The 15,950-nt window shown below is 55.6% G+C and overlaps 1 protein-coding gene across 1 annotated transcript; it reads left to right on the forward strand.

Annotated features, from left to right (window-relative positions):
• The first annotated feature begins 4,312 nt into the window (after positions 1-4,312).
• Positions 4,313-14,292, forward strand: GSDMA (gasdermin A). The gene is made up of 11 exons (XM_075559330.1): positions 4,313-4,526; positions 4,687-4,867; positions 7,656-7,821; positions 8,694-8,790; positions 9,289-9,336; positions 10,464-10,487; positions 11,024-11,044; positions 11,856-12,010; positions 12,436-12,550; positions 13,471-13,544; positions 14,050-14,292. Exons 1-11 carry the CDS (start codon positions 4,313-4,315, stop codon positions 14,290-14,292), a joined length of 1,338 nt encoding a protein of 445 aa, XP_075415445.1.
• The last annotated feature ends 1,658 nt before the right edge of the window (positions 14,293-15,950 follow it).

Genomic DNA, 15,950 nt, shown 5'->3' on the forward strand with positions numbered 1-15,950 from the left:
CTCTCCAGGTCCGTGGCACACGGGCTGGACTGGACAGCATGGTGGCCTGCAGTCAGGGGACATGGCGAGCTGGTCCGCAGAGCCGTGGGCAGCAGTATGGCCCCGGGAGCAGCAGCTGCAGGGCCACAGCGATGTCACAACCCTGTGCTCCTTTGTGATTGTCCTCCTTCAGTCCCATGAAGTCCACTCTGACTCTGTGACCCCATGTGGGTTAGTTTGGGTACTGTAGAGAAACAAATCCACAGAAAGTCATATGTATAAGAGAGAGTTGTATCTAAAGATTAAGTGTGCATCAAGAAAACATCCCAACCCAGTGCTGCCCAAACTCACAAGTCCAACATTAGCCGATATGTCCAACATGAATCCACAAAGTCCTCCTCCATCTCACAAAACAGACGCAATGATGCCAACTGCAGGAGGAAAGCCAAGTCAGTGAATGTGTAAGCATCTCAGCGCCGGCAGGGGTCTCCACATGGGTGCTCCAGCACCCAAGGCTGCATCGGGGTAGGTCCATGCGGCTTCTCCTAAGGGATATCTTGCAGGAAGTGAGCCTTGCCAGCTGAAACAGGGAACTGGCTAAGGCAGCTGCACCCTGGTCCGACCATCAGAGAGCAAGATACCCGAGAACTAGACAGGCGAGGCTCACTGAGCCATTTATTCCTCCGCCCTTCAATTAACCCCACATGTGTTTATCAGCCAGGTTGGCACAATAACTAACTACATCACCACGTGACAGAGCAGAGCCGCCCCGCAGCGTTTCCTCGACTGGCATCTCTTCTTCCACATAACCTCTGGGTGCACTCCAACTGCCAACACCAATCAAGCAACTCCGTGCTTAGCCATTGTGCCACCTGTGAATCAGACGGGCCCCGATGGCAACGGGTGTTTGATTCTGAGATACGGATGCCCAGGGAGAACAGAGAGAGATAAAAAGAAGCAGATTTTTGCTGGCATGTGCGCCCGTGGCAGGGCGAAATAACTAATGTAAGGTGACCAGATTTTCACATTGGTAAAGCGGGACACCATTGATAAAACTCATATCCTGGCGAAATAGCCACATGGCAGCCGAAAACCAGATACCCTACCTTGTCGTGCATTCTTTCCAAAAAGCAGGACTTTTTGAAAACGCCGCAGGACGCGGGAAAAACTGCTCAAAAGCGGGACGTCTGGTCACCTTAAACCAATGACAACCACACTCCCCCACCCCCAGCACCGGGCCCCCCCTCTGCCCCTTCTATGGGGGAGGACTGTGTGGTTAAGGTCATGGTTAAGGGCTAGAAGAACTGAGGGAAAAGAAGTAGTAGGTTGTCGGGCAGAAGGACATGGGCAGGTGAGGACACACATACAGAGAATCGGCAGGGACTGGGTTTCCTTTACCGCTTCTCTTTTTCACACTAGAGACGAGAGACTTGGGAGCCCTGGTGGTGGGGTTGGTTACACATCCGGCTGCTCGCCTCAAGGTCGGTCGTTCGAAACCACCAGCAGCTCCTTGTGGGGGGAAACGAGGGTCGTTACTGCCATCAAGAGTTACAGTCTCAGAAGCCGCAAGGACTGTCCTCCCTGTCCCCTGTCTGCTCGGGTCGGCACCAGCGGGATGGCAGAGGCGGCGAGTCTGAGCCCATGCTACATGGACCTTGGGGACAATGGAGGGCCATGATGGCTCTGGGGAGTTTTGCCAAATGTCGCCGACCCTCCATGAAAGCTCTTGGTCCGTCCATGGCTGGGAGGGTCTGTTTGTACTTCTTTGGGATGAGTCATGATGCTGAAGCGCCTCAGATGCGAGCAGGTCTATCCAGGTCACAGCCCACATGTCCCGGGTTAAAGAGCTTTGCTTGTAAATGTCTTCATTGATCATCTGGAGCCTGGATCTAGACAATCCAAAGAGTCCCCTTTGAAAGTCCTCCGGGGCGGAACCTCAGAGGAGAGCAGAAGCTGATGGCCTGCCGTGAGGGCTGAGTTCCCCATGCATCCGGGACTTTTCCAAGGGTCTCCCGGCATCTAAAGTCCCGGGGTGACTCGAACTGTTAATGTCACCAGTTGTTAACTGAGAGGCTGCCTGTTGGGGCCCCCAGAGGCATGTGGGCAGACAGTGCCTGGGGATCTCCTTCGAGAAGATCAGCCAGTGAAAGGCTGTGTTACGCAGTTCTCTGACATGCACCAGGGCGGCACGGGATGGAAGTGCACTGGCTCGGGTTGTGCCTGTGTGTCAATGTGCAAAGGTGACATTCCACAGAGAGCAGAGGCGCTGGACACAAAAACAGGAAGCCCTTGACGTGTCTCCATGCCTGCCTCCACAAACACCAGGGCGGTGTGGGTGCAGGGGAGGTGGGGACTCACAGATAGGCATGACGCAGAAGGATGGAGGACCACCTTCCAGCGACTCTGCTCTCCCAGTGAGCCTCTGGGGACACACGGGATTTCTGGTTCCCTTGGTTCATCCCGCAGCCGGGATGTGTCCCGATGACCAAGACCATCAATGAACAGGATGTCTCCCCTCATCACACACCCCACACATGTTATATCCCCCTCCACACACACACACCCTTCCCCCTGCCACTCTCTGCACCCCCTCCCAAAGTTGCCTTCACACCCCACCCCACCAGCCATCAAACCAACCTTTGGTTGCCACTTCTCTCTTGCTCTGGCTCCCCCCACCCACGCTGGCACCTGCCTGGCAGCTCCCCGCCCACCCCCTCAGTCCTGTAGGAGGCCAGGGCCCCGGGGCCGGGCAGGGCACACGGGGAACAGGTTGATGCTGTTCTCCGGGAAGTGTCCCAGAATGGGGGTGGGGTCACTGGGCAGGCTGGGTCCTTGGGAGCTCTACCCTTGCCCTGGCTGAGGATAAAGGGACAGTCGCTCTCCGCCTCCTGACGACCTGGGCCTGTGCATCTGAGATACCGCAGTTAGACAAGACCCGGCACCTCTCCCTGGTAAGAACTCCATCACAACAGAGGGGTGGGACAAGTGGCCAAATGGGGTAGACAGCTTGTTAGGGCTTGGGGAAGGGACAAGACAGGAAGACTAGGGAGAAGCCCACTCTGTCCACCCAAGTTCTTCCCAGGTGCACCTGGCTGGTTCCTGAGGCTGTCGCCCCATCCTGGCCCTCCCAGGAGTGAGAGGGGAAGAAAGCTCATCAGGGCTCAGGTGGGGGGCAGGACTATGCCCATGCCTCCCGGGTCCCTGCCTCTGTGAGCAGGCAGGGGAGATAGGCGGCTTCCAGACAGCTGGGGCATCCCATCCACCCGTGGGGACTATCCATCCATGACGGCCGGCCACCCAGCCAAGCACCAGGCCTGGCGCCTCGGACACAGACCCGAGATGGTGAGACTCCGCTCACACAGGCCCACTGCTCTCTAGGGTGCTCTGCACCCAGGCCCTGGTTCATTCATTCACTCACTGCTCCTCCGGTCATTCTCCTCCCCACCCTCAGCTGCCCAGCTCCAACAGGGCGCTGGCCACTGGGTGAGTGGTGGAGCTACAAAGATGACAAGGATGACCGGGAGTCACCCTGCTATCTGGGGCGTCACAGTCAGGCCGGCGAGAGGGTCAGGTGAATAGAGCAGAGCAGTGGCAAACAGCAGGAGCCCCAGAAGGGGGTGTCCACAGGGCTTTGGGGGCACAGTGGGAAGGCACTACCTGCTCCTGGAAAAGCGAGGAAGGGGACCCCAACTTGAAGAACTCTTCAGATTGGGAGAGGGCAGCAGGCAGAAGGGCAGCAGGGGGACCCACAGGGCCTTCTCTGGATGGAGGGAGACTGCTCATAGCTGAGCCAGACGGAGGTCCAGAGATGCCTTGGGTGTGGGCCGGGTCAGGTGTGTGCAGGAGAAGCTGTACTGCACTGTGGATGACCCCCTCCAAACCGGGCTGGGGTCTGAGGACAATTAGGGGGGCCAGGGGAGAAGAACCCTCTCGGCCACTGGGGGAGGGGGGCTGAGGGCTGTTTGGGTCACGGCACACTGGAGGCCATGGAGTGGAGGGGCAGAACTGTCCCTGTGGGTTTCCAGGACGGTAAATCTCTGTGGACGTAGAAAGCCTCGTCGTTCTCCCTCGGAGCGACTGGTGGTTTCAAACCACCGACCTTGCAACTCACAGCCCAGTTCTTCACCACCACTCCATCAGGCTCCTCAGTTAAGGTAATGCCTCCTTTCAACTCAGACAGCCCAGGCATCTAGGCAGCTTTAAGAGTCTCTCGCCACCCCTCCCCTGCCCTGTCCCTGCCAAGATACAGAGATACAGGTGGCCTCTCCCTTTCAGGGGTGTCCACTGCAGCCACCTTGACACTCTCCCGCCCCCTGCCCTCCCTGCAGACACAATGACCATGTTCGAGAACGTTACCCGGGCCCTGGCCAGACAGCTCAACCCACGCGGCGACTTGGTTCCCCTGGACAGCCTCATTGACTTCAAGCGCTTCCATCCCTTCTGCCTGGTGCTGAGGAAGAGGAGGAGCACGCTCTTCTGGGGCGCCCGCTATGTCCACACCGACTACTCCCTCCTGGACCTGCTCGAGGCCGGCAGCTGCCCGGAGGGTCAGTCTCAGTGGGCAGCCGGGGCCTGTCGGGGCCAGTCACTCTACCCCGCTGCATGCAGACGGAGTTGGGGACATCTAGCCCCAAGTCTAAGTGAGGAGCTGAGGCGGAGGTGGGGGTCACCCCTCGGCCTAGCTCCCTTGTCGTGTGTCTCCGGCAGAGCCAACAGACAGTGGGAACTTCTGCTTCACCAATATGCTGGATGCGCGCGTGGAGGGAAAAGTGGACATGCCCAAGACTGTGAAGGTGACAGGGACAGCGGGGCTCTCCCACAATAGTGCCCTGGAGGTTCAGACGCTCAGCGTGGCCCCCAAGGCCCTGGAGAGTCTGCAAGAAAAGAGGTGAGAGTGGGGGCGGGGGCTCGGGGAGTTTGGGAGGGGGCGCGGGAGGGAAGGAGGCTACAGGGGCATCATACGGATTTCCGCCCACATGACCACCCCATGGGGGTCTTGATAGGTGAGTCCTCTGGACATTTCTTAATCCACTCTTCTCCATCTTCCCTCGACCTCCCCCAACCACCACCTCCTCAGGGCCACACGCACGTACAGGCGCACATACGCATAACCCCCCCCCCCCATGCAGCTCAGACTGAGCGGGTTCACGTGAACTTGCACGTGACCTGAGATAGGTCACTTTCCCCCTGGGGACCCGTTTCGTGCTGGATGATGATCTCTGAGCTTGCTCCCAACGCTAAGACTTGATGAAAGAGACTAGGATAGGAGTGCTCCCTGCTCTCCACTGCCGCTGGAGCACAGAGGGCTGCCTGCCCATCCTGACCCACTCACCAGGCTTGGGAGTACTGCCCTGGGCAGCGCAGGGCTGTGGCCGACGTGACTTCCATGCTGGGTCCCCCAGATGCTTGACCCGACGACGGGGTAACTGGCTTCTGAGTAAATGTAGTTGGGGTGAAAGGTGGAGCAGTTAAGTGGGGCTAGAGGGCTGGAATTCACCCCATCTACATTTACACAGCGCTCCCTGGCTACCAAGCACCCTACAAGATGGTGGGGTACCCCAGGAGCTCTTTGCCCAAGAAGCCTGCAGAGTGGGAGTGGTGGAAAGCAATGATCAGTAGCAATAAGACAAGGCAAGCAGTAGCAAGTGGGGTCAGCCAAGTGTCCTGGTAGGTCAGAGGGCCTTCCAGCTGGGGACATTGAGGAAGACGTCGCAGAGAAGGTGACCTAGGAGCTAGGCCTTGAAACACAGAAGGCTAAATTAGACGTGGGAGCTGGAAGAAGGGCACTACAAAGGGTGAGAAATCTTGGGACCCTAGACTCACTGGACACCCGCTCCAACTCACACGACAGGACAGTCCCGTTGGGTAGCAGAGACCGGGACTCTGTGGGAGCAGGCTGCCGCAGCTCTCCCCCACAGGACAACTGGCAGCTTCAAACCCCAGACCTTGTGGTTAGCAGTCCAGTGCTTCACCACTGCCCTACCAGGACACCTTTGAACTCTGTCGGAGACCATGACGGTGACTAGCCTGCTCGGCCGGTGAAGACCAGGGATGAGTGGAACCAGGAGGAGGAGATCGTGGAGAAACACAAGCACCAGGCCAAGGACACTGGCCTGGTGTGCAGACACCAGGGCAATCCTGCCGGTGCTCGGTGTGTGCCCTGACAAACAGGGCCGAATGGAGGACGTGTGTGCAGAAAAACAGAGGGCTGGGGTTTGGAGCAGGCAGACCAGGGAAGACACTGCCCCACAGCCCATCCCCAATGCCGAGAGGACATAAGCTAGGGACAAGCAAGGAGGAGAGCTGGAACGCAAGGCCTGCTGGGAGTAAACAGGGAGTGGGCTTAGCAGCTGGTGTGCAGGTGAGGGCGAGGTGGACCTGGGAAGAAAGACGGCTGTGCCCTTTGGATGGTTTACCATTTGCGGTGCCCCTGGGAATAAGGGCCTGGTGCCCAGGAGAGAAGTCAAGGTCCGCAGTACAAAGATTAAAACGGAGAAAACGATTTTTAAAAGAAAAAGAAACCAAATGGACGTCTGGCTACCATGGGGGGAGGAGAGGGAGTTGTTGGTAAGGGGCATTGAGTTGAGTCCACGGTGGTGGTGGAACCTGGGAAAGGCTATCAGGCGTGGTGGCACAGCACGAAGCCTGTCATCAGGGCACTGGATGAGACGCGGGGGCGGTGGGGGGTGGTTGTAGAACTGGGAAATATCTAGAGAGAGAGCATGTTCACGCCCCGTGAAGGTCACCAATAGCACTGAGAATTTCTGTCGGAATTGTGGGGTCGTTGTGTGAAACCTCACTGAAGACGCAAGAAAATATTCCTTAAAAAAAAATTTTTTATTTTTTTTTTTATTTTTTTTTATTTTTTTATTTTTTTTTAAAAAAAATTTTTTAATTAAAAATAATAAAGATCGGAAAGATAAAACTGCAAGGAACACAGACCCTGGAAAATGGAATGGAGACAGGATGGGTGGGATTTAGAAGCGGACAGGGTAGAACCAGGGCGGTGCGTGGGATTGGAGACAAGGGAGCCCAGAGCCACACGGACGGTGGGGACTGCAGGCCCCAATCATGAGGGAAGTCAGAGAGGGTCTTTGAGCCTGGTGAGGAGGTGGCGGTCGTCTGAGTGGAGTAGTGGGAACATAAATGGGTGGTAAAGCAGTCTGGAGTGGCAGGGAGGACGCCAAGACCACCTCTAGGAGGTGGGGAGGGGGGCACTCCAGGGAGAGGAAGGGCGGAAGTCAGATGGTAATTTGAGGGAGCAGCAGGACCCAGGGAAGTGGACATGTTTGTCTTTGCAAGCCATGGAAAGGAGGGACTTAGGAGCAAGAGATGGAGAAAGAGGCTCCCAGGAGAGGTGCCTGAGAGGCAGGGGGACTGACTTTGGGGAAGGAGGCAATCCCAGGCCTGGGGCCGTCCAGGTCAAGCAGCTGCTGGGCCAGCTGGTATGGTTTCCTCCCAACAAGCCCGGCGGTACGTGTCATTATGCTCAGTTTATAGATGGCGCAGCTGAGACTCAGAGGAGCTGCCCTGCTGCTGGGTGGTCGACCTGGGTTTCCAACCACAATCCGACACCTGAGGGTCACTCCTTCCCAGATACCAGTCCAGCTCCCAGGGAGGAAGGAAACCACCAGGGGACCCCTGGGGAAACTTCCCCTGTGCTTCTTCCGCCACAGGAAGCTGGAGGAGCAGCACCCCTTCCTGAAGGAGATGCGCGATCGGGGCGAGAACCTGTACGTGGTGATGGAGGTGGTGGAGACCGTGCAGGAAGTCACCCTGGAGAGAGCTGGCAAGGCAGAGGCCGGCTTCTCCCTCCCGTTCTTCGCCCCGCTGGGGCTACAGGTTCGCTTCCAGCACCCACGCACGTACACACACACACACACACACACACACACACTCCTCAGAGGCTGGGTTCACTTTGCACCCAAGTACTGCCCACTGAAGTGACTGTAAGGACCCACCTCTTCCCCCTGCTGCTCCAAACCCAGGCCCAGGGCAGCCAAGGGCACCTAATGTGGGCAGCTCCCTGTGCCAGCTTCCAAGGGAAGTCATCAGGGACCGGGAAGCGTAGGGGTCGATTTTCCCTCCCGCTGCACCCCGGCCTGCAGGGGAGAGCTCCTGGTTCTCCTCCTGCTGAGGGACCTGCATGTCCAGGAGCAATGCTGCGTCCAGCTGAGGCTCCCTATCCGCCCCCCTGTGGCCCAGGAGAACCGCCCCGTGGGGTTTCTGGGCTTCCTCTTGACATGGCAGCTCGCCAGGCCTTTCTCCCAAGGGGCAACTAGGCGCCTTCACACCACCCGCTTTTCCGCTTGTGGACCCTTTAGCCGCTGCTCCACCAAGGGCTCCTTAGGTCAAGCTGTCCCTATCGATCCAGAGCTGTTTGTATGAACAGGGAAGGAAGGCGCTGGAACGCTTCCTGAGAGGGGGCATGGGGCAGATGGCATCCAGGAAGGAGGACTCAGGCCCTGGGTGGAAGTGCGACAATGGGACCCTGTGATGCCAGGCAGGTGTGGGAGAGGGAGCAGGTCTGCCCTGCTCCCGGAATGTGGCATGTGACTCAACCAGGAAGAGTTCCCAAATTCTCATCTCCTCAAAGTCCCTGGACCTGGCCCGCCACCTGCCCCGCTGCCCCACGCTCCCAGCATCACCCCCCTCGCACCCCCTCCCCCACTTACAACAGCTGGGCTTCATGCAGTCTCCTGGTCCACCCCTAGGGCTCTGTGAACCACAAGGAGGCCGTCACCATCCCCAAGGGCTGTGTCCTGGCCTTCCGCGTGAGGCAGCTGATGGTCAAAGGCAAAGATGAGTGGGGTGAGCACAGCCCGACTGGCCTCTTCTGGAGATCAGTCTGACCCTCGGCTGGGCCCCCAGCTGTGGTGATACCAGGGAATGAGTAAAGGGGTGTGGGTTGTAGTCCCCTCGCCCGAGTCAGAACCACAAGGGCTGCTCTGGAGAGACCGGTGACGGGGCTCCTGGGTGGTGAGCCTCTCCTGGGTGCTGGGCACTGTGTTCGCTGGGTGGAGGGAGGGGGCCGGGAGCAGAGAGAGGAGCAGATGCAGCCTCTACTCTAGAGGCTCTCTGGCCAGGGGAGGAAACGCTCAGAGATGCTGTGCTGCGGGGCAGGTCGGATGCCACCTTGTCATCACAGGGGAATGTGTGCAGAGGCGACGGGGAGATGATGCCTTCCAGCAAGGAAGGCGGATCGGGGAGTTGGGGAGGCCTCTGTGTGAAGTCATGAGCTTGAGACTATGAGAAGGAAGGTGGGGTTCTAATGCCCCCCCCCACTCTTGCTTCTCTCACTCCTTGCAGATATCCCACACATCTACAATGATAACATGCAAACCTTCCCTCCCGGAGGTGAGTGGAATGACTTGCTAGCCCCCCACCCTGCCCTCCCCCTAAACCATCCATCCTCTAACTTTGTAGACTATTATCCTCCGAAAGGCCCTGATGGCACCGTGGTTACGGGCTGGGTTGCTACCTGCAAGGTCAGCAGTTCAAAACCACCAGCAGCTCCATGGTTGAAAGACAGGGCTTTCTACTCCTGTAAAGAGTGACCGTCTCAGAAACTCACAGGGGCAGTCCTACTCTGTCCTGCAGGGTCGCCAAGAGTCGAAATGGACTCCATGGCTGTGAGTTTGTCTTTGTGGGTTTATCATCGGCCAAAGAGCCAGTCCCTACAGCATCCATGGTCAACTTTAGGGGAGACAGAGAGGCATGTAAGTCCTGCCCAGAAAGACACAGGAGAAGCACACGACAAGCAGGCAGACTAGGGCAGGAATGAGACTCTGTGTGTGTGTGTGTGTGTGTTCTTAACCTGTGTGTGTTCTTAACCAGTGTGTGTGTTCTTAACCAGTGTGTGTGTGTGTTCTTAATCAGTGTGTGTGTGTGTTCTTAAACAATGTATGTGTGTGTTCTTAACCAGTGTGTGTGTGTGTTCTTGATCAGTGTGTGTGTGTGTGTGTGTGTTCTTAACCAGTGTGTGTATGTGTTCTTAATCAGTGTGTGTGTGTTCTTAACCAGTGTGTGTGTGTGTGTGTGTTTTTAACCTGTGTGTGTGTGTGTTCTTAATCAGTGTGTGTGTGTGTGTGTGTTCTTAATCAGTGTGTGTGTGTGTTCTTAACCAGTGTGTGTGTGTGTTCTTAACCAGTGTGTGTGTGTGTGTGTGTGTTCTTAGCCAGTGTGTGTGTGTGTGTTCTTAGTGTGTGTGTGTATGTTCTTAGCCTGTGTGTGTATGTTCTTAGCCTGTGTGTGTGTGTGTGTGTGTGTGTGTGTTCCCAAACGGTGGGCGGCCGAGCTGGCATCATCTCCGGGTGCGTTTGGAGCGCTCGCCTGCTGGTAGACCTGCCTTGACAACGCAGGCGGATTCAAGGCAAAGCGAGGCTTCGTGCTGACCCGTATTCATTCTCTCTCTCTCTCTCTCTCTCTCTCTCTCTCTCTCTCTCTCTCTCTCTCTCTCTCTCTCTCTCTCTCTCTCTCTGCAGGAAAATCAGATGAGAAGTTTGTCCGTAAGTGTTTCCTGTCACCCCACTGCAACTGTCTCACCTCAGATTTTAGAATCCACGCTCCTTGTTTCTTCCCTTCTCTGTGGGACCAGCAGGGAGCGTGTCCGGGAAACATGACAGAAGTCCCATTAGCTTAGGAAGAAGCCATGGAAGGAGAAAGTCTGGCTAAGATGCCCCGGTAGCCTGATGTCTAGACCGTTGTCCTTAAGAGGCTGTGTTGTTTGATCCTGCTACCTGTACATACCTGCACACACCTCCCATGGCGTCACCCAGCAACCCAGGCAGGTGCTGTTGGCTCACGGGGCTGTCCACTCAACCCAGTGCCTCCCGACACGTCCGTCCTCACATTCCTTGTGTTCCTGTCCCACTCTTGCCACCAGGAAAGAGCAAGGATACTTTTAAGATAACTGGTTGGAAGCAAGATGCAGACAGGCCCTCATCCTGACCCTCGTTAGCGTCCGAGCCCCTGGTTGTGGCTAGCGCTCTGTAGGACGCTATTCTTAATCCCGTTTGTTTTTGTTGTTTTCTGTTTCCATCAGTTATCCAAGCATCTGAGTCTGGTAAGGAATTCTGTGATCCCTCCCCTAACGTTTGGGCATGAAGGCTATGGGAGGATGATTGGGGGAGGGGCAGGTGGAAGACAAGTGCTGAGTCCCAGGTCCTACGAAGGGGAGCCACGTCCAGGAAGCCACTCTCCCCAAAGCAGGCTGACTCTGTTCCAGGATTCCAGGCCCCAGGGGGTTCAGGTCATGCCCAGATGTGCCCACACCCCTAGCTGCAGACCCGCTGCCCTTGTGGCTGTGCCACGCGGGTCTTTACTCGCTCTCTTTGGCCCACTGACTCTTGGGGAATGCAAATGAAGCTTCCTTCTCAACTTTTGGGTGGTGGGTTGGGCATTGGGATGCTATCTGCAAGGTCAGCAGTTCAAAACCACCAGCCTCTTTAAGGGAGCAAGATGAGGCTTTCTCCTCGTGTAGATTTACAGTCTTGCAAACCAACCGGGTCGGTCTGAGTCTGTCCTATGGAGTCGCTATGAGTCTGTCCGGATTCAAGGGCAGTCCTAGAGAACAGGGAATCCACTGTCTAGTGACGCGGGTGGGGATCTCCCTCAGATCCCAGGTTGGACAATAATATCCATCCTGGCCCATCTCCTCACCCAAGCCCTTCTCCCTCACCCCCCCCAATACCTCTCTTGGGGCTGGTGGGTAACTTGGGAGGGAAAGAAGGCAGGACAGGCTCACACTGGGGACAGAGCTCACAGCCCCCCTGGGGAGGGCGACATGAAGAGGGCCTGCAGGGGGAGTGCTGACTGGACGGGGTGAGCGGGCGGCAGCTGGAAGGCCCTTCGTTTGCCCATTGACTGTTCCACAGGGGAGGAACATGAAAACTTCAAGACACTAAAAGAAGAGGTTCAAAGAGAAACCCAAGTAATAGAGAAGCTGAGCCCCACAGGGCAATGCTCTCTGCTCAGCTCCCTGGGCAAACTTCTAGGAAAGATCAAGGACCTCCAAGACCTGGAACTCGCGGTGAGGCCCTTGCGGAGATGGAGAGGAAGGGGGGACTTAGTAAAGGTACCCCAGTCAGTGAGGGGGGCAGGGGGAGCTGTGATGGTAACAGGAGAGGGCCAGGGAGTCAATGGCCTTCTCCAATGACCGATGAGCCCCTCCTCCCATGTCTAGGCTGCTAGGCCCCTCCTGCTCCCTTGTTGCCCTGGAGAAGGGCCAAGGATGGGGATCCCCCTGGGGACATGCTCCCTCCTGCAGCTGGAACCTCTCCTGTCCCGAGTTCAAGACTCAAGACCCAAGGAACAAAGGGGCCTTGTCACTTTGAAAGACAAATGGGGATGTGGGAGAGATGGAACACGTGTTGGGGGCTTCCCACAGACAGGCACCCAATTGGGCCCTTTCCCCATGCTCCTTGCTGTCATTCCTCACCCACCTTGTCCCCCCAGCTTGAAGGGGCTCTAGACAAGGGACATAAAGTGACCCTGGAGGCACTGCCCAAAGATGTCCTGCTGTCCAAGGAAGCAACGGGAGCTGTCCTCTATTTCGTCGGAGCCCTAACAGGTAAGTGGGGAATCATGTCTTCATTTACATCTGTTGTCAAGGGTCCCGACTGAAGGAACGCCGCCCACCAGCCCAACAAAGGATCGGTGGTATAAGTCAGGGGTCCTTAAACTACGGCCCGCGGGCCACATGAGGCCCGCTGAGGACATTTATCCGGCCCTCCGGGTGTTTTTGCCCTGTTTGTTTTTTTACTTCAAAATAAGATATGTGCAGGGTACATAGGAATTTGTTCATAGTTTTTTTTTTCCTTTAAACTACAGTCCGACCCTCCAATGGTTCTGAGGGACAGTGAACTGGCCCCGTTTAAAAAGTTTGAGGACCCCGGAGTTTCTATGCACACCCTCAAAACTTGGCTTCACGCCAAAGAGCCCACTCAGTCACCTGGCCAACCATATCCTAAAAAACGTCTCTTTCTCTGGAAGCTCATCATTTCTCTACGGAGACCGATTAGCTTTCATTTCAGAGGTTAACATCTCCGGATTCTTGCTGTTCCCTCTTCATCCCTCTGCGTGGTCGCATCTGGAAAAAACTTGCTTCCTGCAGGTCCTTCCGGTGTAGGCGGAGATGTTTGTTCCCCTACAAAGCCTGCTCTCAAGTAGATCCCTCAGCTCTGGGTTCTCTTAACACCCCAAGTTATACAGACCCCTCTTTCCCATCCTACCAGTTCCTTGAGAAGCATCACATTCCCTCCACACTCCCCAAGGTAGATATCGAACCAGGAAGGAATAGATGAAGAGTGGGTGGTGAAATTATAAGAACTTACATGGATGTATGGATTGGGATGAGTTGCATGAGCCCCAATAAAATTATTTTTTTAAAAAGAGTATAAAAAAATTTAGGTGGAATCTGTAGTCTTTCATGCACACACACACACACACACACATACACTCTTTCTCTGTGTCACCCCCTCGCCCCCGCAGAATTGAGTGAAGCCCAACAGAAGCTGCTGGTAAAATCCACAGAGAAGAAGATCCTGCCCATGCAGCTAAAACTGGTGAGAGACAGCGGCGCATGCCCAGGGGAGCGAAAGATACAGCGTTAGCCTCATGACAGTCCGGTCCGAGAGGGCCTATTAGCTGATGCCAACAGCTTGGGCCCATTCTCCATGTCTCCATCGTTCTCCAGCTCCCCGCAACAACACCCCCCACCATGTGTGTAGGGGTGTCATGGTCCTGAGAAGTGTTTTTTTTCAGGCAGCGGTCTTGGTTTTTCAGCCTGATCTTGAGAGAGTACACAGACACATCTGACGGGGCTTTGCCGATCGTGGGCCAGATGGCAGGGACAACGCTTGTCAGCTCTCGGAGCCTGTCTCCGGGCTCTGCTCAGTAGAGTGGGACCAACACGGGCCTTGTTCCAAGGCCCTGATGGAAGGCCGACTCTAGAACGCATTTACACATTTAAGGAGTTGTCATGAGAGCTGTCCTCGGGGTGGGTTGGATCAGGCGGAGGAAGGAGAGCTTCCCAGTTCTTTCCTTTCATGCTGGTCTGGTTCCTTCCAGGTGGAGAGCACACTGGAACAGAATTTCCTGCAGGATAAAGAGGGCGTCTTCCCCCTGCAGCCTGACCTGATTTCAACCCTTGGGGAAGAGGAACTGATCCTCACCGAGGCCCTGGTGGGGTTGAGCGGCCTGGAAGTGCAGAGATCTGGGCCGCAGTACACCTGGGACCCAGACACCCTGCCACGCCTCTGCGCCCTCTATGCTAGTCTCTCCTTCCTGCAGCTGCTGACCAAAGCCTCCTAACTGGGCCTGGCCTAGTGTCCCCTACCACCTTCCCTAACTCACCACGCTGTGCTCCCAACAACACCCACGGCTGCTGCAGAGCCTCCAGGCTAAGGAGGGTGGAAACCCTAGCTGACAACAGAAGGTGGCCAGTTTCCACTGGCCCAGCCATAGGTACCCCCAGCCCCAGCCCTGCAACTCCCCCTGACCCTCTGCTGATGCCTCAATCCTCTAGAAGTGGAATTTCTGCAACATTTAAGAGACAGAACCATGACAATATGCACAACACAAAGATTCATTTCCTTCCCTAGCCTGTCCCCTTGCACTTCCCAAAACCAAGTGGTACCAGAATAAATGGAAATCATTACGTCACTTTGAATGTGTTTGGTGTTTTTCTTTGAAGACTCTACTCCGGGGGTGGTGGGGGGAGAATCAATGTGACAGGACACAAAGATTCTCGGCATATGAATACGAATGACTACACTGTCCCCAGGCCACCGCGAACGTGCATAGACAACTCTGAGGGTGCAGAATGTGGACGCGCAATTCTGAAGGAGAAGATCGCCCAAGAGCTCGTCTTCCAAGCAGAGCCTCTGGGGTCCGCGAGACCTGAGTTGAGGTTTTAGGGAAAGGAAAGGTCGAGATATACATGCAGAAAAAGCAAGACAACCTTCAAATGTACATTGAGTAGAAAAGGCAGGTGGGTCTTAAAAAGGAAAAGAGCCCAAGATGCAGCGCTAAAAGCCAAGACAAAACTCATCGCCATTAAGTCGGTGCCAACTCATAGGGAGCCAACCCAACAGGACAGGGTAGAATGGCCTGAGGAGATGCATTAGTCTGGGTACATTAGAGAAACAAATCCACAGAAACTCGTATGTATAAGAGAGAGTTTTATGTAAATGTTAAGTGAACATCAAGAAAACATCCCAACCCAGTGCTGCCCAAACTCACAAGTCCAACATTAGCTGATATGACCGACACCAATCCACAAAGTCCTCCTCCATCTCACAAAACACACTATGACGCCGACTGCAGGAGGAAAGCCGAATCAGTGAATGTGTAAGCATCTCAGCACTAGCAGGGGTCTCCACACGGCTGCTCCAGCACCCAGGGCTGCATCGGGGTAGGTCCATGCAGCTTCTCCTCAGGGATGTCTTGCAGGAAGTGAGCCTTGCCAGCTGAAGCAGGGAACTGGCTAAGGCAGCTGCACCCTGGTCTGACCATCACAAAGCAAGAGAACCAAGAACTCGAAAGGCAAGGCTCACCGAGCCATTTAGCCCTCTGCCCTTCAATGAACCCCACATGTGTTTATCAGCCAGGTTGGCACAATAAGCTAACTACCTCAGGAGAGAAAGATGGTTTCAAACTGCTGGCCTTGGGATTGCAGCCCACAATGCTACCAGGGCGCTGAGATGGAAACCAGAGCTTTAAAACTAAATCCTGACATTGTCTTTGTACTTTACCTCTTCCCTGTCCCAGGGGCTCTAGGGGGAAGGGCTGTGGAGCAGATATTTGTATATTGCCGTCTCTCTCCTAAAAGCGGCCACATCCCTAGCCTCCTCCCCGACTTCAAGATGGATTTTGACCCTTTCCCCAAGCTCGTTTTAAAGTACTTTAATGAGTGGCACCATTTTTCCGAGGCTTCTGGCCCCCGGAGCCAGGCTCTCTTCCCTCTTCTA

This window comes from Tenrec ecaudatus, chromosome 10 (genome assembly GCF_050624435.1).
Source record: "Tenrec ecaudatus isolate mTenEca1 chromosome 10, mTenEca1.hap1, whole genome shotgun sequence".
In the NCBI taxonomy this organism is placed as follows: domain Eukaryota; kingdom Metazoa; phylum Chordata; class Mammalia; order Afrosoricida; family Tenrecidae; genus Tenrec; species Tenrec ecaudatus.

Bases quoted from the DNA above. Each gene is read 5' to 3' on its own strand.
- GSDMA (XM_075559330.1), top strand. From the start codon at position 4,313: ATGACCATGTTCGAGAACGTTACCCGGGCCCTGGCCAGACAGCTCAAC. The intron at 10,488-11,023 runs GTAAGTGTTTCC...TGTTTCCATCAG, and splicing joins ATCAGATGAGAAGTTTGTCC to TTATCCAAGCATCTGAGTCT. The intron at 11,045-11,855 runs GTAAGGAATTCT...ACTGTTCCACAG, and splicing joins TATCCAAGCATCTGAGTCTG to GGGAGGAACATGAAAACTTC.